At 48.4% G+C, this 26,362-nt stretch overlaps 1 protein-coding gene across 1 annotated transcript; it reads left to right on the plus strand.

Moving 5' to 3' along the window:
* Positions 1-3,786: 3,786 nt before the first annotated feature.
* On the plus strand, positions 3,787-24,015 carry LOC119801713 (kelch domain-containing protein 4-like). Its single transcript, XM_042054198.1, is given in 16 exon segments — positions 3,787-3,883; positions 5,138-5,210; positions 5,362-5,461; positions 6,436-6,534; positions 7,075-7,234; positions 8,837-9,015; positions 11,062-11,258; positions 12,014-12,118; positions 15,620-15,712; positions 17,275-17,479; positions 20,709-20,846; positions 20,848-20,973; positions 22,182-22,272; positions 22,275-22,583; positions 23,490-23,615; positions 23,793-24,015. Coding segments are annotated over 16 exon segments (2,295 nt in total). The 3' UTR covers positions 23,990-24,015.
* The last annotated feature ends 2,347 nt before the right edge of the window (positions 24,016-26,362 follow it).

Genomic DNA, 26,362 nt, shown 5'->3' on the forward strand with positions numbered 1-26,362 from the left:
GTATTGGGCCCATGCTGGGGAAGCCAAGGGCATTTTTGTCTGGAACCCCATCATGCCAAGACCCATCACATTTGATGAAACTGTTGGGAAGGCAGAGGGAAGACCCCTGTCACAGCTTGGGCAGTTCCTCCTTGCATTAGAATCCTGCAGTCAGTCCCCAGTGGCCAGCAGTTGGTACCAGATGGGTGATTACAGATTTATCTACACACAGCTCATGGGAAAATGGAGTTGTGTGTCCTTCCTGGGAGTAGCACAGTGTGTAGCTATCTGTGGCATCATTCGACACATTATCCCAGGACAACTTCGAAAACCTGAGTCCTCAAATCTGAGTTCATGGCTAGTGCTTGTACACAGTATTTCAAGATTTCAAGAACCTCTACCTTTTACCCATCATTTTTTATTTGTCTGGTTTTTGTTTTTGTTTTTCGAGAAAGGGTTTTCCTGTGTAGGTCTGTCTGTTCTGGAACTCACTCTTTAGACCAGGTTGGCCTGGAACTCACTCTGTGTCCCAGGCTAAACTCAAACTTGAGTGTTCAGCCTTATGATTGGGAGGATTTCAGGTGGGAACCACCACTGCCAGCTTTGTTTCCTTTTGTGTTGTTATAATGTCGTCTCCAGTTTAGCTCTGAGAGTCTTTCAGATAATAAGAGCATTAATCCCGGCTGCTTCCAGATCTCTCTAAATCTTCCACAGGGAATACATGCTCCCTTCTACAGGTGTGAAGAGGGAGTGCCGTTCTATACCATGTACTGATGTGATGTCCTCTGTACTGCTGCTTGGAAGTTACCTAATATTCCTATAAAAGCCAGGGAGGATTAGGGATGTGGTATTCATTTACTTATTTACTTATTTACTTATTTATTTATTTATTATGTATACAATATTCTGTCTTGTGTGTATGCCTGCAGGCCAGAAGAAGGCACCAGACCCCATTACAGATGGTTGTGAGCCACCATGTGGTTGCTGGGAATTGAACTCAGGACCTTTAGAAGAGCAGGCAATGCTCTTAACCTCTGAGTTATCTCTCCAGCCCTAGGGGATGTGTTTAAGGAGACAACGTAAGGGTACAGAAGGGGCATAATGTTCCCCCGGGCAATGGACAGGATGCAGTCTGTTGCTACAATGAACATGATGTCTAGAGACTCAGCCCATATTGCTGTCTCTGTCTGATCAGGTAACTGTTTTCTGCTTTTTTCTCCCACTGCCATCACACAGGATCTGCAAGCAATGCTGTAGACCATGAGAGCCTTCATCTGGTTCCCTTCTTTTTTTCTCGTATTTGTAGTGGAAATCTGTCCTCCGGGCATGCTATTCCCATCTCAGCACTCAGGAGGCAAGTGGATCTCTTGAGTGCGTTGTTTGTCTGGTCTACAGAGTGAGTTCCAGGACAGCCAGAGCTACACAGAGAAACCCCGTCTCAAAAACAAGCAAACGAATAACAATAAAAACAACCCCCTCCCAAAAAACCTGGTCCTGGTAATGAAAATTTCAGCCTCTCGTGAATCACTGTGACCTGTATCAGCCAAGAGCTTTTCAACTTAGCGCGGAGATTCTTCTAGACCATAAAAGCATCAATTCCTGCCTCTTTCAGATCCCTCTAAATCTTCCATGGGGAATCTTCTCTCCCTTTCACAGGTCTGAAGAGGGAGCAAAGACACCATCCTGATTGGCTTTTCCTTGGGGCACAGTGAGGTGCGGCTGTTGGGGGTGCAGTCCTAGGACAGCACTGCAGACAGGTTCTAGTCCAGAAGAGCTTTCTGAGGATAACAATCTCAACTTCAGCCTTGAAAGATATGAAACATTCCCTTTCTTTATGGTTTATGCTTCTGTTTGCAAAGCATCGTGTCCACATTGTGTGATTGGTTGTATTAAGTTTCCCCAAAGGAGCATAGGGGTACACTCTTCACCAAGATAGTTGGGATGACAGTTGACAATGATATTTGAAACACTAGGAATTGTTCGTCTCCTTGAGGAAACCCTTGAATGGTACTTACCAGGATCTTAGTAGATTGTGACATTGTCCAGAAAAGACATTAGGTAATTCCTTACTCCCTCTTGCTACTTTGGGAGAATCTTTCCCCTCCTCCTGCCTCCTCCTTCTCTTCCCTGTTCCAGCTCACAAGTGGATGGTACTTTTAGAAACCAAAATCTTGTGTTTTGGGTTTTAAGCCTTAGCCTTTAATGGCTGAGCCACCTCTTTAGCCAGGATGGCATTTTTGGGAATGGTGACTGTTACAGTCATGGCTTGGTGGCTTGATCTATGGTTTCTCCATCCTATAATCATTCCAAAGAAGAAAATCCACATGGCATGTATATTTGTGAGGTTGGGTTTATTAAGAGGGGGCTTTAATTATTCCTGTTACTATTGGTGATTATTTTCCCTCCTATATATGGGGGTGAGGAAGGGTTGGGGTAAACCAGGAATGTATATTTAGGTCTGTTAAATAAAAAGGCTGGGGGAAGCAGAAAGATTCTAGGAATTGCAGTACATCCTTACTCCATGGATAAGAGTTCTCTCTTCCAGTGTAGAAAGGGGAGGGGAGCTCTTTGCTATGCCTGAGCTCCCCTTTCCCATTCCTGGCACATCACAGAATCATCTGCATCGTGACCTCTTCTTCCCTAGTACTCACTGGCATCTGGATATCTCGAATATTGCCTGTATGTTACAAGGTATATTGCATTTGCTGAATGTTAATAAACTTCTGGGTTCATGAGTGACCTCCATAAACCATGAAAAAATATATATACAAATAAAAGGAAAAAATATGGAACGCTTCACGAATTTGCATGTCGCCATGATAATCCCTGCATTGCTCCAATTCTTGTGTATCTGCTACCAAAATGAACGCATTTCTTTTATCTTTTGACGTCCTATTTGGGGTAAAAAGCTGTTTCTGGGAATCTCTCGAGAAAAATCACACAGTGCCATTGTTTTTTTTTCTTCAAAAGCATTTTTTCTTCTTAACTATGTTTACAGAAAAATCTTGTGAGTTGGGAGCTCATGCTTCCTCAGAGCTTCAGAGATTAGTGGCTGCCAGATCCAAGCCAGTTTGTTTAAAGGCGGTGCTTTGGCGGCGTTCCCATGGAGAAGGAATTTCATTTGTATTCCCTTTGCCGATATTTTGCTTTTCCTTGTCCTTACTTTGCGCCATTCCTTGAGTACAGCCCAAAGATGACACCCTCTAGGCAACGAGCATTTCCACTCTGCCTTTTCAAACAGCAGGATCTGTCTTCCACTCTGCCATTCAAGTCAAATTCTGGAGCATATTTTCCTACCACCTATTTGTCATACTGTAAACTGGGCACCATTGGGAGGATAGATTGACCCCACCAGCCCAGGTCTCCCCATGGACAGACGTGCTGGTCCAGTGGAGCCACGCCGGCAGAAGGGCAAGGGCAGCTCTCTCGTTCAGGGCAGTGCCTCGAGAGCCTGACAACGACTGGCACATTTTACATGAGGTAGGGAATGGGGCTGCCTTAACTTAGGTCAGAAGTCCCATAAATGCACGGAAATTTCTCTGGGGATATGAGACGTCCAGAAGCCCACTTGCTCCAGTCTAGAGTCCCCGACTTAGCTAGTGAATCCAGGAGCACCCACGTACTAGAGAATTCCAAGATGCACCGGCAAGGTGGACCCAAAGTACTTGTAGAGTTGGCAGCTCGCCGGAACACCAGAGAAACGGACAGGACGTCACCTTTATTTAGCCCGCTGCTTGTTCTCAACCGTGGCAGAACGCCGCTTGCTCTCCTTCAGTTGTCTCCAGGTGCCGCTTCAGAACCGGCGCTATGGGCAAGAAGGGCAAGAAAGAGAAGAAGGGCCGCGGCGCAGAGAAGACGGCCACCAAGATGGAGAAGAAGGTGTTAGAAGAAGGGAAGAGGAAACCTCAATTGAGAAAATACATCTGTAACGTTGACCTGTACGGGGCTGGCAAGGTGGCTCAGCTGTTAAGATCATGTGCTGTTCTTTCAGAGGATCCAGGGTTTATTCTGTGTACCCACTGTGTCACAACTGGCTGGCCTTTGTAGGCATCATTTTATATCTTTTTGTTGTTGTTGTTGTTGTTGTTGTTTTTCAAGACAGGGTTTCTCTGTGTAGTTTGGTGCCTATCCTGGAACTAGCCCTTGTAGACCAGACTGGCCTCAAAGTCACAGAGATCATCCACCTACCTCTTCCTCCCGAGTGCTGGGGTTAGAGGCATACGCCACCACTGCCCGGCATAGGTTGCATTTACAAACATTCACGCAAAACACCTCCATACATAAAGTTGGCTTGTAGGCAAGTTTGTGGGGGCTTGTCTTGCTTAGTAGTTGATGTAGGAGGGTCTACACTGTGGGCATTCTATACCTAGACAGGTGGTCCTGGGTTGTTAAGAAAGCAAGCTGAGCAAGTAGAAAAAACAAGCCAGTAAGTAGCTTTCCTCCTTGGTCTCTGCTTCATTTCCTGTGCCCAGGTTCCTGCCTTTAGTTCCTGATCTGACTTCCTTTCATGTTGGAATATAAGATGCAGAGACTCTTTCCTTCCCCAGCAATAGAAAGCAAGCTAGGACAGCCTAGTAAATGAAGGGGAGTGGGCACTGGGTCGGGGTGGGAAGGCAGGCTTGGTTTTAGTGCTGTCCAGAATACTTGCGAATTGAAACTTTAATTTCTAGGACTAGTGCCACATCTGGGAAATTGGGGCCAGTGAGTGGTGGGCTCAAGGTACTACTGAGCCCTATCATTCAGGCACTGTTTTAAAGGACTGTTCTCTTGGAGCGCATATGTTATCATGGGGTTGGGTGTGGGAGTTGACAACCAGTAAGCAAGAGAAATCCCAGGCATGGCTATGTAGGCAGCAAGGCAGGCTGTTGGCACAAACAGGTTGTCAAAGGCCATTGAAGGCAGTGTGGCCAGGCTGGAATCCCCTTCACAGAAAGCCCATGGTCGGTAGAAAGGGCAGTTAGTTCATGCGTCTAAACCTACAGGAAAGCCGCCATTGGTTTCAAAGCAAGTACTTCCTGGATGTGTTACATGCTGTGTGTTTAGGACTCAGGTGTGATTGAATCCCAGTCTAGTATGGCGAATGGGACAAAAGCTGAGCATGCCTTTGACTCTGGGGCAGGTTAGACAGAGTCTCACATATAGCTACTTTTGTATCTTTAGGAAGACCTGGAGACCCTCATAGCCCATTTCCAGACCCTGGATGCCAAAAAGACCCAGGTCACGGTAAGTGAGAAAGCTTTGTGTCTCTCTGATTCACACATAGGCTTTACCTCTCTAGGGTATGCCGCCAAAGGGCTGCCAAAGTTCGTGGTTTCTGCCCCCTTGGGAATATGAAGGGGATTCTGTGCTTAGCCTGGTGCTATGTTCTCTGATGTTGCTCCTCTGTGGCTTTTTTTCTTGCAGGTTAAATGCCCCCCTGTCTGCTCACCCTGAGAAAGGTGAATTAATTCTTTTTGGAGGTAAATATTTCAATGGCCAAAAAGTAAATTACATGTGTTATTCTTTTTCTCCCAACATTTTCAGGGCTCATTTCAAGTGAATGTAAATTGGTGCTATAAATGTGCCCTGTCATGTCTCTTCACTTCCATACCCCAAGCCTGATGTGGGCTGTGTTTGACAATTATCAGGATCCCTCCGGGACTGGCAGCGGAGGCTTTAGTGCTGCAGGGGTCCTTCTAGTCAGCAGAGCCAGCTCCACTGGGTCATACGGGTGCACAGAGTTGTTCTGAGCAGAGAAAGTGTTAGTGAATTGTGGGGCCAGAAAACCCGGAGTTTTGGAATGTGGAAAGAAAGCAGTTGAAAGCATGGGCTCCTCCAGTAGCCTGTGACAAGTTCCAAGTCTTCCTTCCTCGTCCAGCTCACTCTCTGCATCCACTTATAAGCTGGCTTAAAGTTAGAGAGTGATGAGTCTTGCAGACTCTTGGGGCCTGAGCCATCGGTTAACATGGTGATGCTGGCCCCAACTCGAGGGTTTTGTTGTGAGCTTTGAGCTTAGATCGGTAAGAGGATGCTGATACCGCCGTTATGTCTGTCATTTCAGAACCTCGTTCTGGGATGTGGCAGTGCTTTGTAAAATGTGGTGTGTTAGATGGCTGCCAGCCAGTGGCTGTGTTCTGAAACCATGCTGTGGTGGGCTGGCCTGAGAAAGGGAGGTTTGGAGGGCTAGGCATGCACAGCGTCTTCCATTACTGTTTTACCTGCTCATAAGTTCATGGAGACTTAAGCATGTGGCAGGTCGGGAGCGTCTGTCATGTCCTCCCAGGCAGACTTGGGGCGTACATGAGGCCTGTCTGCATTGGTGTGATTGGTGTACATGATCCCTGGAGCGTATTCACCACTGCCATTGCTGTCTGCACTGGTGTGATTGGTGTGTAAGCTCCCTGGAGCACACTCAATGCTGTGGCATTGCTGTCTGCTATGTCGTTTGTGGCACTGATGGTCACTTCCTTCCTGTAGACCTTCATGTATAACGAACTCTATGTCTACAGAATCAGAAAGGACTCCTGGACGAAAGTTGACATCCCTGGCCCACCTCCAAATCGCTGTGCTAATCAGGTAATGCCTGAACTGTCTGTCACAGTCATCTACAGATGACAGGCCACTTCCTGCTTCCCTCCTGCTACATCTGTTTGGGTCTTTGAGACAGGGTCTCACTCTGCACCTTAGCATCCTCCTGCCTTAAACATCCTGTGTGCTGGAACAGAAGGCTGGAGTCGCCAGCCTGGGCTCCGCCATCTTCCCTGGACACCTTACTGAGTTTCATTGCATGGTCTCTTCCCCGTGAGAAGGGAGTGAGCCCCTGCTCTGAGTGCGATGATTGAGTGTAATGTTGCACGTTAGGACAGCGTCAAACAGCACCTGCTGGTTAGAGCATCCCATGTGTGCTGCAGGGCTGGGCTGCTGCTAACCAGAGCAAGGTGCAGTGTTCAGGAGTGGGTCCTCCAGGATGGTTGAGGGAATGGAATCATTTTGGATAAATTGTATGGTATAAGCTTACAGTTAGCTTTTTGGCAGATACAGAGAGCAGGTGAGAGCTGCTCTGCCTCAGGAAAGCTGTTCCCAAGTGTCAGGTGTCCCCTGAGCTCTGTGGTGTAGCTGTCCTCCTTGTCCAACACCCCAGTTCTTTCTCAGAACAGTTTGCTCTCCTCTCCTGGGAGGGGGTTGGGTGTGGAACTAGGGACAGCTCTTCTGTGTGGACTTTGCAGGCTGCAGGCAGCTGACTGGAAAGAGGTGTGGCTGTCACTGGAGAGTTCAGGTACCTTTAACTCCTGATGCAGTCACACACCACGACCTGTGACTTAGTTACTTAGTTGCCTCTTCTTCTTCTTCTTCTTCTTCTTCTTCTTCTTCTTCTTCTTCTTCTTCTTCTTCTTCTTCTTCTTCTTCTTCTTCTTCCTCCTCCTCCTCCTCCTCCTCCTCCTCCTTCTCCTCCTCCTCCTCCTCCTCCTCCTCCTCCTCCTCCTCCTCGTCTTCCACAGAGATCCAACCTGCCTCTCCCTCCCAAGCGCTGGGATTAAAGGCATGTGCCACCACTGCTAACATCTTTTGCCATCTTCACCTCTCAGTTTCAGCTGCAGATTCATGGTAGATAGAATGGTGGTGCTTTATTGCCATTTTATTTTTGTCCAAGTCACTGTTAGAGGAGCTTCTGCTGATGGTTTCAGACTCAGCGTGGCCTCTGGCATTATCAGGGGACAGTGCTGATACAGATCCAGCAGGATGTGCTTTCAGATATTTTCCTCGTAACCAGGCGTAATGACTGTTTCACGAGTCATTCTTGGCTCCTTTAGGAAGCCCGAAGTCCTAAGTGCATTGTTGATATGGGCACAGCCAAGCCATAGACCCCATAGTCTTTGACCCATGGAAGAATGGTAAAGCCCCACCCCCACACCACTGAGGCTCTGCTCAGAGGAAGATAGTAATTCCTTCCTCTGACCCATGTGTGGGTGTCACTGTGTGTAGAAAATGTCCACCATGGCTTCTTTTCCCCCAGATATTTACAAGACCATTACTGCTGAGATTAGTTAAACCAGTCTCCTAATCCAGCTCCTTGCTCATCTGTATGTAGTAACTGCACCTGCTTGTTCAGTAAAATGCAATTAGCCCTGTCTCCCTGTTCAGCTCTATAGAATAAGCACTCTGAACTTCCGGGTGGTGTGGTTTCTCCATCAGAGATCCTAGTCCAGCCAGTCCCAGCCTTTTTGTGTGTGTCTGTGTCTGTCTTTTCTTCATTCCCTTGCCTCCCCAGTCAGATCCGTCCCTGGAGCTGAGCTAGTTTGGGCATGGAAGTTAGGAGTGAGCACTGCACAGCTATGCCCTGCTGTGCACTTGCCTAGTAGTTGCTCTCCATGTCTAGTCAGTGCCACTGTGTCAGGGGTCTGTGATGTTCACACTCCTTGTGTTGATGTGAGTCTTACTCTTGTTTAAGGCTCCTGATGAAATGCAGAACACTGTTTTGAGGACCTTAATGGAAGAGCCCATGCCTCCACTCAGTTGCCAAGTCCCAGATCCTGAGAGGCCTGATTGCTGATACCCTTTTGGTTTGGGGTGTTTCAGGGATTTTCTTCCCTTCTTTTCAGAAGGATCTCCCTGCATCACTGGCTAGACTGGGACTCTCTTTGTAGACCAGGTGGCCTTGAATTTACTGCCTCTGCCTCTACCTCACAAGTACCAGGATTAAAGTCATGGGTTACTTTCCCATTTTCCTGGCTGTCCCCCTGACCTCATGACTGTGACAGATACCACAGCAGTGGCATCTTGTGGCAGTCTTGCTGAGTGAGCAGTTGTCTGATTTGATGGAAAGATCTGGAAGCCAGCCACAGTGCAGGGCCCTTGTTTTTTTTGATTCTGCTCTTAGTGGTGCTTGGAATGAGCCCTCCAGAACTGTGGAGGGTTTGTCCAGCAGGAGTGGGTGGCACCCAGTCTAGGATGGCGGTTGGCAAGGGGAGATCTGCCTTGGTGTTGGGTCTGAAGTGTGTAAGGAAGCACCCAGAAGTTCAGGAAGGACAAAGTTCTGTGCTTCCCACCCCGACACCAGTCAGTTCGGATGGAATCCTCCATTTTGATCTGAGGTGGATCTGAGATTAGCCTCTGATATGGGTGGATGGATGGTGTGCTTAATGTGTTGGATCTCAGTGTCTGTCTGTCTGTCTGTCTGTCTGTCTGTCTGTCTGTCTGTCTGTCTCTGTCTGTCGTGTGCATGAGCAGGTCAGAGGAGCGTGCTGAGTGCCCTGCTCTATTACTCCTCCATCTTACTTCTTTTAAGACAGGTCTCATTGAACCTGGAGCTGAGCCATCTGCCAGCATGTCCCAGTCCCAGCCATCCTCCTGCCCCATCCCCACAGCTTGGGGGTACAAACCTATGTGGCCACTCTGCCTTTTTCATGGGTGCTGGGGGGTTAAATACTGGGGAGTCCTTGTGCTTGCACAGCAAGTTCACTTTCCCACTGAGCTATCTCGCCAGTCTTTTTATTGGAGTCAAATTGCTCTTAATAAGTAGCCCAGGCTGGCTTGGAATTTTCCTCTGTAGCTGATCTTGAGATTGTCCTGTTTCCATCTCCCAAAAGGGCTGAGATTTAGGCACATGCTACTATGCTCAGCTTATTATTTACTTGTTTATTTCTGTTAGGAATCTCTACAATCTTATATAAAAGTGTCCGTAAACTGGCAGTGCTGGTGCACATCTTTAATCTCTGCACTTGGGAGTCCAAGGCAGGTGGTTCTCTGAATTCAAGGACAGTCTGGTCTACTGAGTGAGTTCCAGGAAAGCTAGGACTACACAGAGAAAGCCTTTCTTGAAAAACGAGCAAACAAAAAGGGTCCATAAAAAGCTGCCAAAGAGCCGGGTGGTGGCGCAGGCTGTGAATACCAACACTCAAGGGGCAGAGACAGGCCGAATCTCTGTCTGTGAGTTCAAGGCCAGCCTGGTCTACAAGAGCTAGTTTCAGGACAGGCTCCAAAAGTACATAGAGAAACCCTGTGATGGAGGAGGGTCATCTGTCTATGTGTTACTTTCATTGGTTAATAAAGAAAACTGCCTTGGCTCTTTGATAGGACAGAAAATTAGGTAGGCGAAGTAAACAGAACAGAATGCTGGGAGGAAGGCAGTGAGTCAGTCACCATGATTCTCTGACCCAAGACAGATGTAGGCTAAGATCCTTCCTGGTAAGCCACCACCTCATGGTGCTACACACATTATTAGAAATGGGTTAATCAAGATGTGAGAGTTAGCCAATAAGAGGCTGAAACTAATGAGCCAGGCAGTGTTTAAATGAATACAATTTGTGTGTTGTTATTTCGGGTGTAAAGCTAGCCATGCGGGAATGCAGCCCACAGCAGCTCCTTCTACAGAGCTCTACAGAGTGGTGCTCCAATGTGATATCTGTAGTGAAGGGAGCAGAGGGCTGCTTCCCAACACCCGGCTAGCTTTACCAAAAGTAATTACACAGAAACCGTATTTTTTTAAACACTGCTTGACCCGTTATCTCTAGCCTCTTATTGGCTAACTCTCACATCTTGACTAACCCATTTCTAATAATCTGTGTAGCACCATGAGGTGGTGGCTTACCAGGAAAGATCTTAACCTACCTCTGTCTCAGAGAGGAGAGGCATGGTGACTGACTCACTGCCTTCCTCCCAGCATTCTGTTCTGTTTACTTCGCCTACCTAATTTTCTGTCCTATCAAAGGGCCAAGGCAGTTTTCTCTATTAACCAATGAAAGTAACACATAGACAGATGACTCTCCTCCATCAACCCTGTCTCAACAAACAAACATACAAACAAGAAAACAACAAGAGCTGCCCCAGAAAGGGGGCAGGGTCATGATACTCAGTAGAAAAAGATACCTGTTGTCAAGTCTGAGTACTTGAGTTCAGTCCCTGGGACCTACACAGAGGAAAGAGAACTGACTTTCTCAGGCTGTCCTCTGACTCCCACGTGTGTATTGTGGTATGTGCATATAAATCAAAGATAAGAAAATTATGCTGAGTGGTGGTGACATCATTAATTCCAGCACTTGGCAGGCAGAACCAGAAAAATCCCTCATGGGTGAACTCAGCAACTTGGGTTTTCATTAATTCTAGATGGAGTCAAGTTGGCAAGCAAGAGTAGCCATCACAGTGCCCAAACATGGTGGGTGCATATCCCCATCACTGATGCACAAGTCAGGTGCACACTTAGCCTGTATGCTGGAGGGAGAATGTGGAGGGGATGAGTCCCAGGAGCTTGTCATCCAGCAAGACCAGCTGGAACAGGGAATCCTGTCTGAGTGGGAGACTAAGTAATAAATGCAGAGAGATTGGGGAAGATGCCATCATTGATCCATGTGTACACACAAAGGCTCAAGAATGCACATGTGTAACACCACACACATAAAGTGCATGATTTTTTCTTAACATCTTCAGTTGTGCAAGCAATACTGCTGTCACAGGCTAAAGGACTTCTAGCCCCTAAAAAGAAACTTTTACTCCTCATCCACCTAGCCCCCACTTGGTCTTTGTACCTGCCTCTTCTGGCTGTAAACAGAATTAGGGAATATTGTGGCCTTCAGTGTACGGTTTTCAAGTTCATCATGTTGGAGTATGTGCCAGTGTTTTATCCCACAGACTACTGATCCATTTGACCGTTGAGGGACACTTGGGCTATTTCTACATCTTCATATGCATGATTGCCTTCTGTAGATAATAAAATTGATTAGAAGGGTAAAAATGCATGTGGTTTGTGTGTGCTTTTTGTCTCTCCTGATGGAGAAGGAAGCCCGTATTCAGTATGCACCCAGGCCCACTGGTTTTCTAGAGAGGAAGTGTGCTTAGGCCTGTGTGGAGGAGGAGCTGACAGAAACCGTGCATTACAGTGATGATGGCCTCAGAGTCCTGGTGTTGCATGACTTTTCCTGAGATCTTTGTTGCTTTTCACCCTAGATAGTGGACAACAGCTGGATGTTCTAAGCCTCACTTGGCCAAGCAGTGCTCTTATACCTGTTACTTCAGGAGCATTACACCAGTTGTACCTCCAAAGAGTTGTCCTTTGTTACAGCTTGGGTCTGAAGACCCTGTGCCCAGGAAAGGAAGCCCTTGGCCCTTTCCACTATGGCCAGGTGGACTGGGTGGCTGAAGCCCTACCTCTTGGCTCTGCAGCTATGTAAGGCTTTCTGAATGAGGTGTCTGAGACCCTGATCCAAAGTCAGCTGTTCACCCATGCTGTGCCAGTGAGTATTTGGAAGGAGCGAGGGCCGTGTGTGAAGTGTGGCTGACTTATGGAAAGCTAAGAGGGTGATCTGGCTTGTTAGCCATTGGCTTCTGACCTGACTGTGGTTTTCTTGGGACTGACAGGTAAGTATGGCAAAGTGTGGCTGAAGGCTCTGCGAAAGAGAGGACATGCTGCACATAGCGCCATAAGTCATGCTGGGACCATCATGGGAGCAGGGAGTGTTTCTGTTCTGTGATGGGCCCTGTGACCTTGAACTCAGAATTCCAGTAGAATCCAGTCTGCTAAGCTTGCCATGGCCTTGGATAATGGGTACTGTATAGTGTTGTCAGTTTAAACATGAACATAACTCAGAGCACTTGTGTTGGATGCTTGGCTGTTCATTCTCTAAGCCTGCCCCGGTTTCTGATGCACGGATATTCTCTATGAATACCTCACAACGGCTGGGTGGTGGAGTTGGTGATGCTGGCTGGCAGCATGTCCTATGGGAATGCCATTCATTCTGTGCGCAGCCCAGAAGAGCTAAGAGCCTGGTACCCACACCATTGCATGCATGTCTTTGTGCTATACATAGGTTTCTGGATGAGTGGGGCAACTCCATATTTAGGATTGATGGCAATTGAAAGTCTATTGGAAATTTGAATATAAATGGGCTATTGGGAGGGTGGCTTTATTTTTCTAGAGGGAATGTGGAGCCTCATTATACCCCCTTTATTTTTAATTACAGAACAGTGTAATTACTTCATAATTACAGCCTATCCTGGAATTAACTCTGTAGACCAGGATGGCCTTGAACTTCAGTCCCCCGAGTGCTGGGATTAAAGGCACGCACCGCCACAGCCTGACTTTCTTTTTTGGTGTGTTCTTTATGCTCTCCACCATACTTTGAGACAGTTTCTCACTGATAACGGAACTCACCAGTGGGCGAGAAGCCTGACCAGCCAGCCCAGACCCACCTGTCTCCATCCCAGCATTGGGATCACAAGTGCAAACCATTATCCTAAACTTGGTGGGGTTTTTGAGTATTTTTTGTTTTGTTTTGATTTTGGTTAATGTAGTGAGGAGGCGAGCAGGCTGCATACCCGCCTGGCTCCCGGCTGCCTGGCTAGCTTATGCCCCCAAATAACAACACACAAACTGTATTCATTTAAACACTGCCTGGCCCATTACTTTCAGCCTCTTACATCTTGACTAATCCATATCTAATAATCTGTGTAACACCATGAGTGGTGTCTTACCAGGAAAGATTCAGCATGTCTGACCTGGAGGCTGACTCCATCGCATCTGCCCAGAGAGGAGAGGCATGGCGACTATCTGAGCCATCTGCCTCACTTCCTTCTTCCTGTTCTGTCTACTCCACCCACCTAAGGGCTGGCCTATCAAATGGGCCAAGGCAGTTTCTTTATTAACCAATGAAATCAACACAAACAGAAGATTCTCCCACATCCTTTCCCCTTTTTCTGTTTAAACAAAAAGGGGAAATGATGGAGGACTCTCATTGGTTAATAAAGAAATTGCCTTGGCCCATTTGATAGGCCAGCCCTTAGATGGGTGGAGTAGACAGAACAGAATTCTGGGAAGAAGGGAAGTTAGTATGCCTCTCCTCTCTGGGTCAGTCGCCATGAAGCCAGCCACCAGGTCAGACATGCTGAATCTTTCCTGGTAAAACACCACCTTGTGGTGCTACACACATTACTAAATATGGGTTAAAGCAAGATGTGAGAACTAACTAATAAGAGGCTGAAAATCTGATTTTGGGTCCTTGTGCTAGTGTCACAACCATTCTATAGGCTCAGACTCTTTTCTTTATTTTTCTTTTCTTTGTTTTTGGTGAAGGGGTTTGAGACAAGATCATTATGTTGTCCTGTTTGTACTAGAATCCACTATGCAGGCCTGGTTAATCTTGAATGCACAGAGACACACCTGCCTCTGTCTCCCAAATGCCTGGGATTAAAGATGTGCACCACCATACTTAACCTATTGTATGCTGGTTCTTTTGTTTGTTTGTTTTGTAGCATTTATGTATGTGAATGTTTTGATTGTATGCATATAAATGTCTGAAGAGGATGTCTGTATCTGGAATTAGAGAAGGTTGGTTGTGAACCACTGTGTAGGTGATGGAAATTTAACCAGGATTTTCTGGAATGCAGCCAGCATCTTAACCAGTGCTCTGACGCCTTCCTTTAACAATTATTGCTATTGTTGTTGTTGTTGTTGTTATTATTATTGTTATTATTATTATTATTAATTTACTATCTCTCTATGTATCCCAGGTTGGTCTTGAACTCACTGAAATCTGCCTAATTCAGTCTCCGCAGTACTAGGATTAAAGATGTAGGCAACCACGTCTGACTTTCTGTGTGTGTGTGTGTGTGTGTGTGTGTGTGTGTGTTTGTGTGTATGTTGTTTTGTTTTTGTTTGTTTTCGAGATGGGGTTTCTCTGTGTAACAATCCTGACTGTCCTGGAACTCACTTTGTAGACCTAGGCTGGCATCAAACTTACTGAGATCCACCTGGCTCTGCTTCACAAAGTGCTGGGAGAAAAGGCCTATGCTACCACTGTGTAACCTTAACTGCCCTAAAATTTACTCTGTAGACCAGGATGGCCCAGAACTCAAAAAGAGGCATGCACTTTGCCTCCCAAGTGCTGGAATTAAAGGTGTGTACCACCACTGCTCAGCATACCTGACTTTCTCTCTCTCTATATATTATCATATTTTGAATTCTTTCTTTAACAGAATCCAACCTATTATTATTTGCCTGAAAAACATTTATTCCAAGTCAGAGATTCTGATATTTCTGGAAGTCTTTACTGTCTAGGAGTTGAACTCAGGGATTTCACACTTTCCTAAGGAAGTATTCTACCACTGATCTACCCTTTTACCCCTCCAGAAGTCCTATAGCATCAGACAGGACTGTTAGATCAAGTCTGGTAATTGAAGAGATAATGAAGGGAACTTACTAAGTGTATTGAATATGAAAATCAAGAGCTGAACATAGCTCAGCAGTCAAGAGTGCTGGTTGCTCTTCCCGAGCACCAGGGTTCAGTTCCCAGCACCACACGGCAGCTCACACTCTCTGTAACTCCAGTCCCAGGGGATCTGATGTCCTCTTCTGGCTTCCTGATGCACCAAGACCCCACATAGTGTACAAACATACATGTGAACTAAACACCCACACGCACAAATGCTAATAAATATTTAAAAAAAATAAATCAGCCAGGTGGTGGTGGTGCATGCCTTTAATCCCAGCACTTGGGATGCAGAGGCAGATGGAACTCTGAGTTCAAGGCCAGCCCGGTCTACAGAACAAGTTCCTGAACAGCTAGGGCTATTGCAGAGAAACCCTGTCTCAAAAAATGAAAACAGCAACAGCAAAAAACCCCACAGAAATATCTAACTTAATAGTGTTTTTTCCCCCTCCTCTTCATTTTAGATCAACAGGTGGTCCTTCAGGTCTTAGTGGACATCGGATGGTGGCCTGGAAGTGACAGTTAATTCTTTTTGGTGGCTTCCATGAAAGCATGAGGTTGGTACTCAGCAGATTGGGCCTCTTCTGGAGCACAGGGTAGAGGTTGCATGGACCAAACAATCTGATCACCGTAGGAACACTGCTCACTAACTTCCTGGGCACATGGCTTGGCAGCGACAGTGTGTGACAGCCACATGAAGTATTGAGGAGACATGGGCTTGTCCGTACATTAAGTCAGCACCTACTGTGTGTATGGTTGTGTGTGAACCAGCGTAACCCTTCTCTCTTACAGATCTGTAGAGTGTTGATCACCATTTCACAGTGGTTTTTAAAAATTCTTTAGGGGACTGGAGAGCTGGCTCACCAGGTAAGAGCACTTGCTGCTCCTCCAGAGTTCAGCTCCCAGCACTCATGTCTAGTAGCTCACAGCTGCCTGTAGCTTCACCTCCAGGATGTTGAATGCTCTCACCAGCCCCCACGTGCCCATGCAGACATGTACACAAATGCACATAAATGGAAATAAACCTTTTTTTAAGTACAAACCTATTTAGGAAACACTTAGGCATACAGACAAATTGACAGTCCTACAGTGGATGCAGTCACCATCTGTATTAAATTAGCTTGACTTTTAAATACCACCATTCTGAATTTTCCTTGAGACAGTTCTTATTTATCTTCAATTCAGAGTAGACATTTTTTTTTAACTGAAAGTGGAGTTTGAAATTGGAGAAAACTGGATTATAGTAATTCTCCTAGAAACCTGGAGCCTCCCATCCTTCATGTGCCCTTGGAGAGGACTTTGTGGGTTTGAGGAGCAACTAGCAGTTCCCATGGCTTCTTAGCATTCCTCTAGGGCAGAAGAGGCAGACGGCCTTGTGCCTGCTTTGCCCCTGCAGTTTCAGCCCTCCACCTTTTGCATATGAGGGAACAGAGCCTGCCTGTGCCAGCTCTCCCACTACAGCCTTCAGGGCTCACAGTGGCTATAGAACCCCAGGTTGGATTATTCAGATACACGGTGTGGAGCAATGGTTGTCCTGACTTCCCTTACCTTTCCTCAGTGGACAGTTGAGCTCCTCTTCACAGCTGAGGCCAGTGTCTGTTCAGTGACAGGCACCCCAGAATAGCAAGCCTCCCTGTTTTGTTTCCAAGACCCCTATGTACTGAGTGCTCTGGTGTCTGAGTCCCTGGCTCTGAACAGAGTGAGCATTAGGTGGAGCCTCCCATTCCTACCTGATGGTAGGTTTCGAAGGGTCTTTTCCTGCCTTTGGCCTGTGTGCATTGCTCTGTCCCTGCCCATTCCTGCCTCAGTTCTTATCAAATGATCAGTTTTCTGCCTTGTGATCATTGTCACACTAAGTAGCCAAATTTGCCTGATGAAGGTTGTGGTTGTCACTGGGGTAGGAAATGGACAATTTTCATAATAAAACTATACTGTGATTGTGACTGGAGTTGTTTCTGATTCTTCTGTAAATTCAGGATCTTCAGCCTTTCATTTGGATTTAGACTTGAAGCAGATGGCTAGGTGAAACACAAGTTTGCCTTCAACATAATTGGTGCACTAATGACCCTGCCTTCCCCTGTCATCTCTCTGGGGACCTGTGTCCTTTTTTTCTCACCAGGGACTATATCTACTACAGTGACGTGTACACCTTCAGCCTGGATACCTTCCAGTGGAGCAAGCTGTCCCCTTCAGGCCCTGGGCCCACACCCAGATCAGGCTGCCTGATGGCTGTCACCCCCCAGGGCAGCATTGCCATCTATGGGGGCTACTCAAAGCAGGTAAGGGCCCCTGTGCTTAGAATCAAGAGAGGCTTCCATTGAGATGTGAGCAGCCTTGTTCTGAGCTGTAGCTGCAATGGCAATGGCTCTGCTCCTCTTTAAGCATACAGAGATGGGTGTGTGTGTGGGGGGGTGTGGGTGTGTGTGTTCATGTGGATGTGAATTTATGTAGGCATGTGGTTGTGGGTGTGTGTTTAGGCTGGAGGTTACCATCAGGCATCTTTCTCAGTTGTTCTCTGCCTGGTTGTTTTAAGACAGGCCTCACACTGAACATGGAGTTGGTCAGTTGGCTGTGCCTCTGATGTCTCCTGGGATTAGGATTATAGATGCTGGCTGCCAAGCCCAGCGTTCATGTGTTTGTTGGGGATGCAAGGTTAGTTCATGTCATGCCAACCTCCCAGGAGCACTGCCAGGGGAACAATCGGGGATTACACTCTAGCCGATAAAAGGACTGCATAGTGTCCTCTCTGTGTGTCTGCAGCCAGTGCTGTAGCTGTGTTCCCAAGCCAGTGCTCAGGAGTCTCTTGGCTTTTGGAGTGCCGTATCTGCAAGCGCTGGTCACCCACTTGCCCTGCTCCTTACTGGTAATTTGCCATTCCTGACATTGCCATAAATTCAGGGTTAAAAAGACAAAAACAAAGACTAGCTCATATTTTTTTTAATTTTAAAAATACTTTGTATTTCAAAAATTCTCACATAGTTAACGTGAATCTTTTCAGTGACCACCTGCATGCCCAGGGACTCTGTCTTCCCTGTTCCAGCACACATGTTTGATCATGTGTGTTCACGCAGCTGTGTCCCTGACTCTTCGTTATCTTTTGTGTAGTTCATAGAAAAGTACAGGGTCATGCCTGAACGTGAGTTTGTGTGCATGCCCTTTCATGTATGTGAGTGTGGAGAGTCAGGTAGAGGTCGGTGTTGACTGTCACATGGTTTATTTGCAAGGCAGTGAATACACCCCACTGTGGCAGTCGTGGAGTGTGGCCATTCTTCCTGTTGGGCCCCCACATAGTCCTATCTGCCCCACTAGCTCTGTAGTCTACAATTTGTGGTTCTTTGCTTTCTTTCCTTTTTAAGAATATCTTTTATTGGGCTGGAGAGATGACTCAGTGGTTAAGAGCACTGACTGCTCTTCCTGAGGACCTGAGTTCAATTCCCAGCAACCACATGGTGGCTCACAACCATCTATAATGAGATCTGGCGCCCTCTTGTGTTGTGCAGGTGCACATGGAAGGAAGGTTGTATACATAATAAATAAATAAATATATAAATAAAAGAATATCCTTTATTTATTGTTTTGACAATTACATCCATTTACAGTACATCTAGAACAAAGCCAGCTCTTACAATTCCCCATCCTGGACATCTCCCAGCATGTCCCTTCCCACCTTAATGCTCTTTCTTTTATGCATTTTGTAACCCACTGAGTCCAATTAGCACAGCCTGCCAGAACAGTGATAAACCTTGTTGGCTTGATCTTAGTGCAAGTGACCACAGCTGCTCTGAGTTTCACGAGTGTAACGCTGTGTCATGTCCCAAACATGTGATGCCTTTTCACAGTACTCCTCCCTCTCCCCTAGCTCTTACCTTCTCTCTGTCCCCTCTTCAGTGATGTTCCTGAGCCTTAGGAGGTGGGGTTGCTCTCAGAATCCTATTTAGGGCCAAGAACTCAACAGCCACTTATTCTCAGCTCTGTGACTAGCTGTGAGACTCCTGTGTTTACTGTTGCCCACAGTAGAGGGCAGCACTGATCTGTGGGTAGAAGCATAACTATTTAGAAGACAGATAGGCAATGTGTCCATTTAGCAGAACAGTAGTAGGTTTCTGCCTAGGGCCTGTGACCTCTTGAACCAGGGGCCTTTGACCAAGTTTACAGTACCAGGCATGAATTGCCTCCTGTGGAGCAGCCTCAGATCCAGTCAGTGGCTACTGTCCCCATAACCTTAAGGCCACTATTTCACCAATGGACACATCTTGTCTGGAAGGTCGGTATTCAGGTTCAACTCTTGGTGCTGCTGTGCTTGAGGATTGTGTTGTGGATGTGTGGCCTTGGGGTGGGTTACATTTAGCCTCTGGGCAGAAGCAAAGACTGTGTGTCCCTTTGATCAAGATGGGATCTGCATTGAGTTCCCTGTTGCCTGTCTAGAGCCAAGGACCAGACCAGCTTTCTCAGGGGTGGTTGGACCGTGGTGCCTTATGTGACACAGGTGAGTCTTCAGTGTGCCCTGGAAGGCAGCAGGAGCCCAGGTAGCTCAGCTACTGTGTCCCCCTTGAAAACCCTGTGTTGTATTTGTGTTATTCTCGGGTATAGTCCTCATGCTTAGAGGTAAGATTGGGGAGGACACCTTTGGACGGACTCCCTGAACATGCGTGCTCAGCCCCAAGGTGTGGAGCCATATGTGAGGGCAGATGAGGTATGAGAGATGGGAAGGAGGAGCTGCTGTGATCCCGTCCTTGCTTGACATTTTAAAGAGTGTTTTCTTACTCAAGAGCACACAGACATTACTAGGATATGTAATACTGTGTGCTCAAATGTGAGTCATTGGCCAGTGTTGGCAGGAACCTGGAGGCTGGACAGTGTGGTGCTGTCCCTTGGGCCCAGCAAGTAGCCCCATGAAAAGGGAGTCCTGTGCTATGAGCAGCACTCCCTCTGTAGATGCACAGTGTGAGATGGTGGGCCTCGCTAACTCCATGTTAGTGTTTTCAGCTCTAGTCTCTTGCCACAGCACCTGCTGATGTGATGGGTTGACTGGGGACCACTAGTGGGCAGGCACAGAGTCCTACCCTCACTGTGGACCTCATCGGCCACCTCCAGTGCTTGACTACCAGCACTTTTTTAATGTTTGGCGAGGGACAATCTCAGTTCTTTCTTCCAGGAGTATCGGGAAGACATTTTCCATGTGTCAGAAGAATTTGACACCTGTTGGGAAAGCTGAGAGCAGCTGTCCCCGATGAGAGGTGGTGTAGTCCAGGGCTGGGTGAGCTGGCTTAGGACCCCAGTGAGGTATATTTTAGTCCATGATCCTCCTCTAGCAAGACAGCACCTCCACATCTGTCTCTCTGCCTATCGGCCATTGTTTTCAGGCTCCCTTAGAAGGTGAGGTCTGGTGTCACTCAGCTGAGCTTTGTGAACCACCTTGAGGGTGGTTGACTGGCATTCCCTCTTCCTACAAGGGGGACAAAGTGAGTTTCCATGCCTAAATAGTTTCAAAAGCTCGCAATTGGCCTCATCCCAGGTGCCCAAGGCTCTCTGTGTGTTCTTCCTGGCTCTTAGTGTCCCCTCTTACCCCTTCCTCTGTTTTCTTTGACAGGCAAATGGGCTTGGGCCCAGGTTAACCCATCAGGGGTCAAGCCTACTCCAAGGTCTGGCTTTTCTGTGGCCCTGGCTCCAAATCTTCAGATACTGGTCTTCGGGGGGCGTGTGTGATGATGATGATGATGATGAGGAGGAGGAGGAGGAGAGCCTGGAGAGCTCATCCTTTAGTGACTTATATATCTATGATTCTGCCAGGAGTCGCTGGTTCGCAGCACAGCTAAAGGTAGCCTAGGCTCCTGAGAGTCTTCCATATTACCTGTCTGTCTCCTACCCACTCTCAAGCCTTGTTGCTTCCTTTTAAGGCCCACATACTCTTCTGTGTGGGTCCTGGGTGACTAGGCTTGTGGTCCCTGTTCCTTCTTGGTGTCACCTACCACTCCTTGGCAGAGCTGAGATGTTGATCATGTCAGGTTCTCTGTGCCAGTTAATGTCTGTTGTTGCTTGAGCTCAGCCCTGTTTCCATCCCCCTTTCTGTTGTCCTTGTCAGTGCAGCTGCTGTCCAGGACCTGCCTGGAGCAGACAGCCTAGCAGGTGATCGTCCCAGGTCGCCCCGGCATCTGCACAAAGAAACTGCTCCGAGTGCCCACAGTATGTGAGCACTAGTACCTGCTGTGGGCTCATCCTCGTGGAAGGGTCTATGATAGACGTAGATACGATATGATAGAAAACCTTGCCCCTGCTCTGAGAGGCTATACCAGGCATATCCACTCAGGGTCTCTGACATTGCCCAGAGCATTGAACCCAGATTCCTTGGCCCTCAGGCCCCAAGATGTCCTTCAGGGGCTGTTCCATATGAGACGCCCTCTGCAGCCTCCAGATGAAGTGGGTCTTCTGTCTAGAACAGGAAGCAGGTCCAGGTTGGCTGGAGGTAGTCATAGCTGGAATATTTGAGTATAACTCAGTAAATGCCATCTTGTGAGCATGGTGTTCTTCCAGACGACAGTGGCTACTACAGAGCCACTCAGCTGTACTCTTCAGGGTGGCCAGGGAGACAGAGTACATGTCCTCCTGCAGGGGAACCCAGTAGGAGAGTACCTTAGTGCTGGTGATGGAGGGCCCTGCACAGTCTTGAGGAACAGAGTGGAGTGCTGACCCTCTTGTCATCCAGCCCTGTTGTTGGCTGGGAGTGATCTGCATCCCTTCTGTAAGTGACAGTGTGAATGGGTAGGATTTCCCAAGAAGAGCCTCAGACACATTTATCTGCATTTTAGACGGGCTTGGCCTTACCTGGGTGCTTCCCAGGGCGGGACTCAGGAATGTCTGTCCCTCATTACAGTGAAGGCTAGGAGGCCGTTCCTCGCTGCCGTCCTGGCTACCTGGAATGTCTGCTCACGCCTGCGCTGCTCCACACCTCTTCCGGGGTAGCATGTTAGATGGCATGTTGACTGGTGTGGTAGAGGGAGGGCTCTCACTGCCCTGCTATGTTAACAGGGCCCCAAGTTGGAGAAGAAGAAACGGAGGAGGGGAAAAGTAGAAAAACAGGAAGGTGCCACTGAAGAGGAGAGTGGGGGGACTGGTGCCCCAAGCCACTGGAGGTGATAAAGGAGGTGGTGGCTGAAGATGGGACAGTGATCGCCATCAAACAAGTGCTTGCTCCCTCTGGGCTGCCGGTGCGACCCCCACCTAAGGCTGAAGACAGTGCTCTGGAGGCCAGCAGCACTGGGCAGGAGCCATGTCCGCTTTCAAATGCCATGCTGGCTGTCAAGCATGGACTGCTCTATGTCTATGGTGGCATGTTTGAAGATGGTGATCGCCAGGTGACTCTTAGTGACCTCTACTGCCTTGACCTTCACAACATGGAAGAATGGAAAACCTTGGTAGAGATGGATCCAAGTAAGCTGGGTTGGGTGAGACCTCTGTATGGAATGAGACTCTTATAGCCTGTGCCCTGCCCTGTAGGGACCTCTGCTCTTGACTCTGGGCCAGGTTTCCCTGAGAAGAACCTGGGGGATAGAGAGGGACCCACTTGGCACACACCTATGTGCTCTCAGTGCTAGCAGGAGCAAAATGGGTCACAGCACAAGTCACTGGTTCCTGGGTCAGACCTGCTACAGGTGCCTGGCATCTTCTCCCAGGCCAGTGCAGACCAGGCAGAACTTGAGCCTGCCTTTGGTGGCTGGTACTCTGAGGTGGTCGCTCTCTCCATCACTGCTCAGAAATCATGACATCCCCATTTTATCCTTGTCTGCCGTTGGCCCCAAATCCTTTACTTTTTAATTTATTTATTTTTTGGACAGTGTCATTATGTATTCCTGACTGACCTGGAACTTGCTATAACAACCAGGTTGGCCTTGAACTCAAATACCTCCACCAGTACTCTCTCCTGAGCTCTGGGATTAAAGGTGTGCTTTCCACACCCCCTTCCCTCATTTCCGTCCTTCACTTTTCTAAGATTGGATAGTAAACCTGCAGTGCTAGGGAGAGCCCTACCCATAGTGCAGGGTCTGTCACTGTCTTCTGGGAACCCCTGGAGCTGTAGGGTCTAGGAAGAGGCAGCCTCCACTTAGGTGCCCACAGGTAGGATGGCAGTATGGTCGGAGTTGGTGCCCACCACAGTGTCACTCCCAAGTTGCTCTGAGGTCTGACAGGCATGTGCTGGTCTGTTAATCCCAGGCTTCAGGGCAGAAGAGTTGGGGTTCCTGTCCAGTTCCTGGAGGAAGGAAGGGTTTTATGAGGTGGTGCCAGCTCCCGTGGCCCTTCGGCTGTAACCAGAACCCTGTGTTGGTTTTGTTTTGTCAGAATCTCAGGAGTGGCTGGAGGAGACAGACTCGGAAGAGGACAGCAGCTCAGATGAAGAGGGTGCAGAGGGGGGCGATGAGGACCAGGAAGAGGACAGTACAGAGGACAGGGCTGAGGAGGGAGCAGGTGAGAGCCCCAGTCAGCCGTGACTGTTCTGGCAGTGCTTCTATGGGAGGCCTGTTTAACACTGCTTGTGTCTAGGGTGGGTCTGGGTAGCTTGCCATTCAGTGTAGCAGTGCCCTGATCCCTCTCCACTTCCTGACTGAGCATGCTCCGTGTCATTCTTCCTTCTGGGATGGAAAGATCCACAGCACCCAGACGTGGCTCTTGGGGAGCAGAACGAAGAGTACCTGTCCCGGACTGAACAGTACTGCCTGAAGCTTGCCCGGAACCACATGGGCCCTGATGCAAAGGAGAAGAAAGTGCTGAAAGTAGCCCATGCTATGGCGAAAGCAGTCATTGATGATGCAGGTCAAGACATGGCACGGGCCCAACATTAGACTGAGCGATGGCTTCAACATCACTGGTGTCCTTAAGCCAGGCATGAGGAGGCCCCTGCAGAGGCTGCAGTCTGAGGAGGAATGTACTGCCCTGACCGCAGCTGTTGTCCACGCAGAGGGAAGGTTAGGGTGAGATGGACATTTGCGGGACCCATAGGGTATGTGCTCTTGTCCTAATAAAACTGGGCTGTGTGCTGCAAGGTTTTCTTTCTTCACAGAACGAGGAGATGGGTATGTGTCATCCGTCACCCAGAGTTGCTGTGGAGTGCTTAGCTCTCTTGTGCCAATTGGCCTTGGTTTTGTGCTGGGAGTCTCATGGCAGAATATGACGGATGCATGGATATGTCCATTGGCTCCATTGCAATGTTATTAGGGTTTTTGTTCCTCCCTCATTTCAGATGTGTATTGGGGGGTGGTGAGACAGGGTTTCTCTGTGTAGCCCTGGCTGCTCTGGAACTTGCTCTGTAGACCAAGCTGGCTTTGAACTCAGAGATTCGCCTGCCTCTGCCTCCTGAGTGCTGGGATCAAAGGTGTGTGCCACCACCGCCTGGTTTAGACATGGATTTTCATCTTATGTGAATGTGTATGTTGGTGCTCGTGGAGGCTAGAAGAGGGTCTCACATCCCTGGAGCTGGAGGTATAGATGGTTAGGACAAAGGGCAGGATGAGTCAGCCTGAAGTGCTTACCCTACACATGGGTGTCTGCATCTTGACGTGCCTGGGGTGGATGGGCTACAGGCCAGCCCAGAAGTGACGTAGATGTGTGTGGCCTCGCCTGTTCAGACAACCTCGAAACCAACCCGTGTCCCCACAGTCCAGCTCCTGTGGAATGTACCCACCCCCACCTTGATGTAGTCCCAGTATTTATCTGAGGTTTGGTAAGGAACTGAGAATTTCAGCCTGGCCACACTGGGGGGTGGGTGAGTGAAGAAGCAGACTCCAGAAGCAGTGCCTACTACGGCTGGAGAGTGCTCGGCCACATGAGGGCTGCCAGTGCCCTTGAAGGGCTTCCCTTCCTGCCACATACCTGCACCCTTGTTCTCATGCTACCATGAAGGCCTCACGTAGCTCCCCAGGCTGTGGATTTGGTTCTGTGGTAACATTAGTCACGGCAGATGCGTGGATGAGTGCTGTGCCCTGGGAGAGCCTCTTAGGCACGTGCGGGCTGTGCTTCTGTCAGGGGGACATGAGTGACCATGCCACCTTCATGAGTCGGCACCCCTCTCCCCTCTGGGCCATGCAGTTCCTGGGATGCACACTGAGCCCCTCACCTCAGCAGACAGAATTACGATTCACATAGTCCAGTAGGGATGGCTCTCATGGCTGCAAAGAGTAGGAATCTTTATTTGGTTCATGTCAGAGCTGCAGCAACCTCTTGATATTTAAAAAAAGTGAATGGAAAAGTAAGCCATACAGAAAGATGGAACCCTTTAGAGACACCAGAAATGCATCAGGGCCCCTGCTGAGCCTCTCCCCCACCTCGAACCTTGATCCACACCAGTCTGGGAGAAGGGCTAGGGAACAGTCTGGCAGTCTGGCAGTGGCTAGGGAACAGGGTGGATAACGGAAACAATAAAGCTGAGCGTTGCTGGAACATGCTCTAATCTGTAGTCTATTTCTGGTTAAAAATATAGCAATCCAGTGCACTGTAGTAAAGAAATCTGCTCGAAAGGTAGCAGAGAACAGCTGAACACGAGCAAAGCAAGGCAGAGTCCATAAGACTGATGGGCTGCACCCAAGAAGACTGACGGATACCAGTCGAGCGGGCATCCCTTGTTTGTTTTGATGAGGGAACAACATAGTAGAGAAGGCAGAGACATGAGGAACCTGTTGTTTGACTGAAACAAGTTACATTGTACATCCGGGAGTGCTGGGTATGCAACAGTCTCCAGGACATTCAAGCCACTGGCTTCAACTGCATTCCTGTCCCAGGACCAGACTCGCTCTGGAGTAGCACTGAGGCATCTGGAGGGAATATGCATATCTGTCGGGGTAGTCGAGGCAGGCACAGCACAAAGATGTGAGACCTCATGGAGGTCAGTGAGAGGTGACGTCCTCCATGGGGCGTCACTGCCAGGGACACGGAAGCCTAAATATACATCCTGCATACTAGGTGCAAAACGCCACCTGCTCAGCCCAGGCGTGCTGTCAGGCTGTCTGGGGCATGTGGGCCATAGCCCCTTGGCATCAGGGCTTAGATGTGCCTGGCTGGGTCAGGGTTAGCCCTGGATGTCTGCAGCATGGCCTCCCTGGGTCTGGAGGGAGGATGGCTGGACAAGGCCAACAATGAGTGAGCAGAGGACAGCAGGGGAACAGACTTTGCCTTAAGACTCAGTGACTCAGTGTGGGGAGGCAGCCTCCTTAGGAGGGCCA

Source organism: Arvicola amphibius, chromosome 15, assembly GCF_903992535.2.
Source record: "Arvicola amphibius chromosome 15, mArvAmp1.2, whole genome shotgun sequence".
In the NCBI taxonomy this organism is placed as follows: Eukaryota; Metazoa; Chordata; class Mammalia; order Rodentia; family Cricetidae; genus Arvicola; species Arvicola amphibius.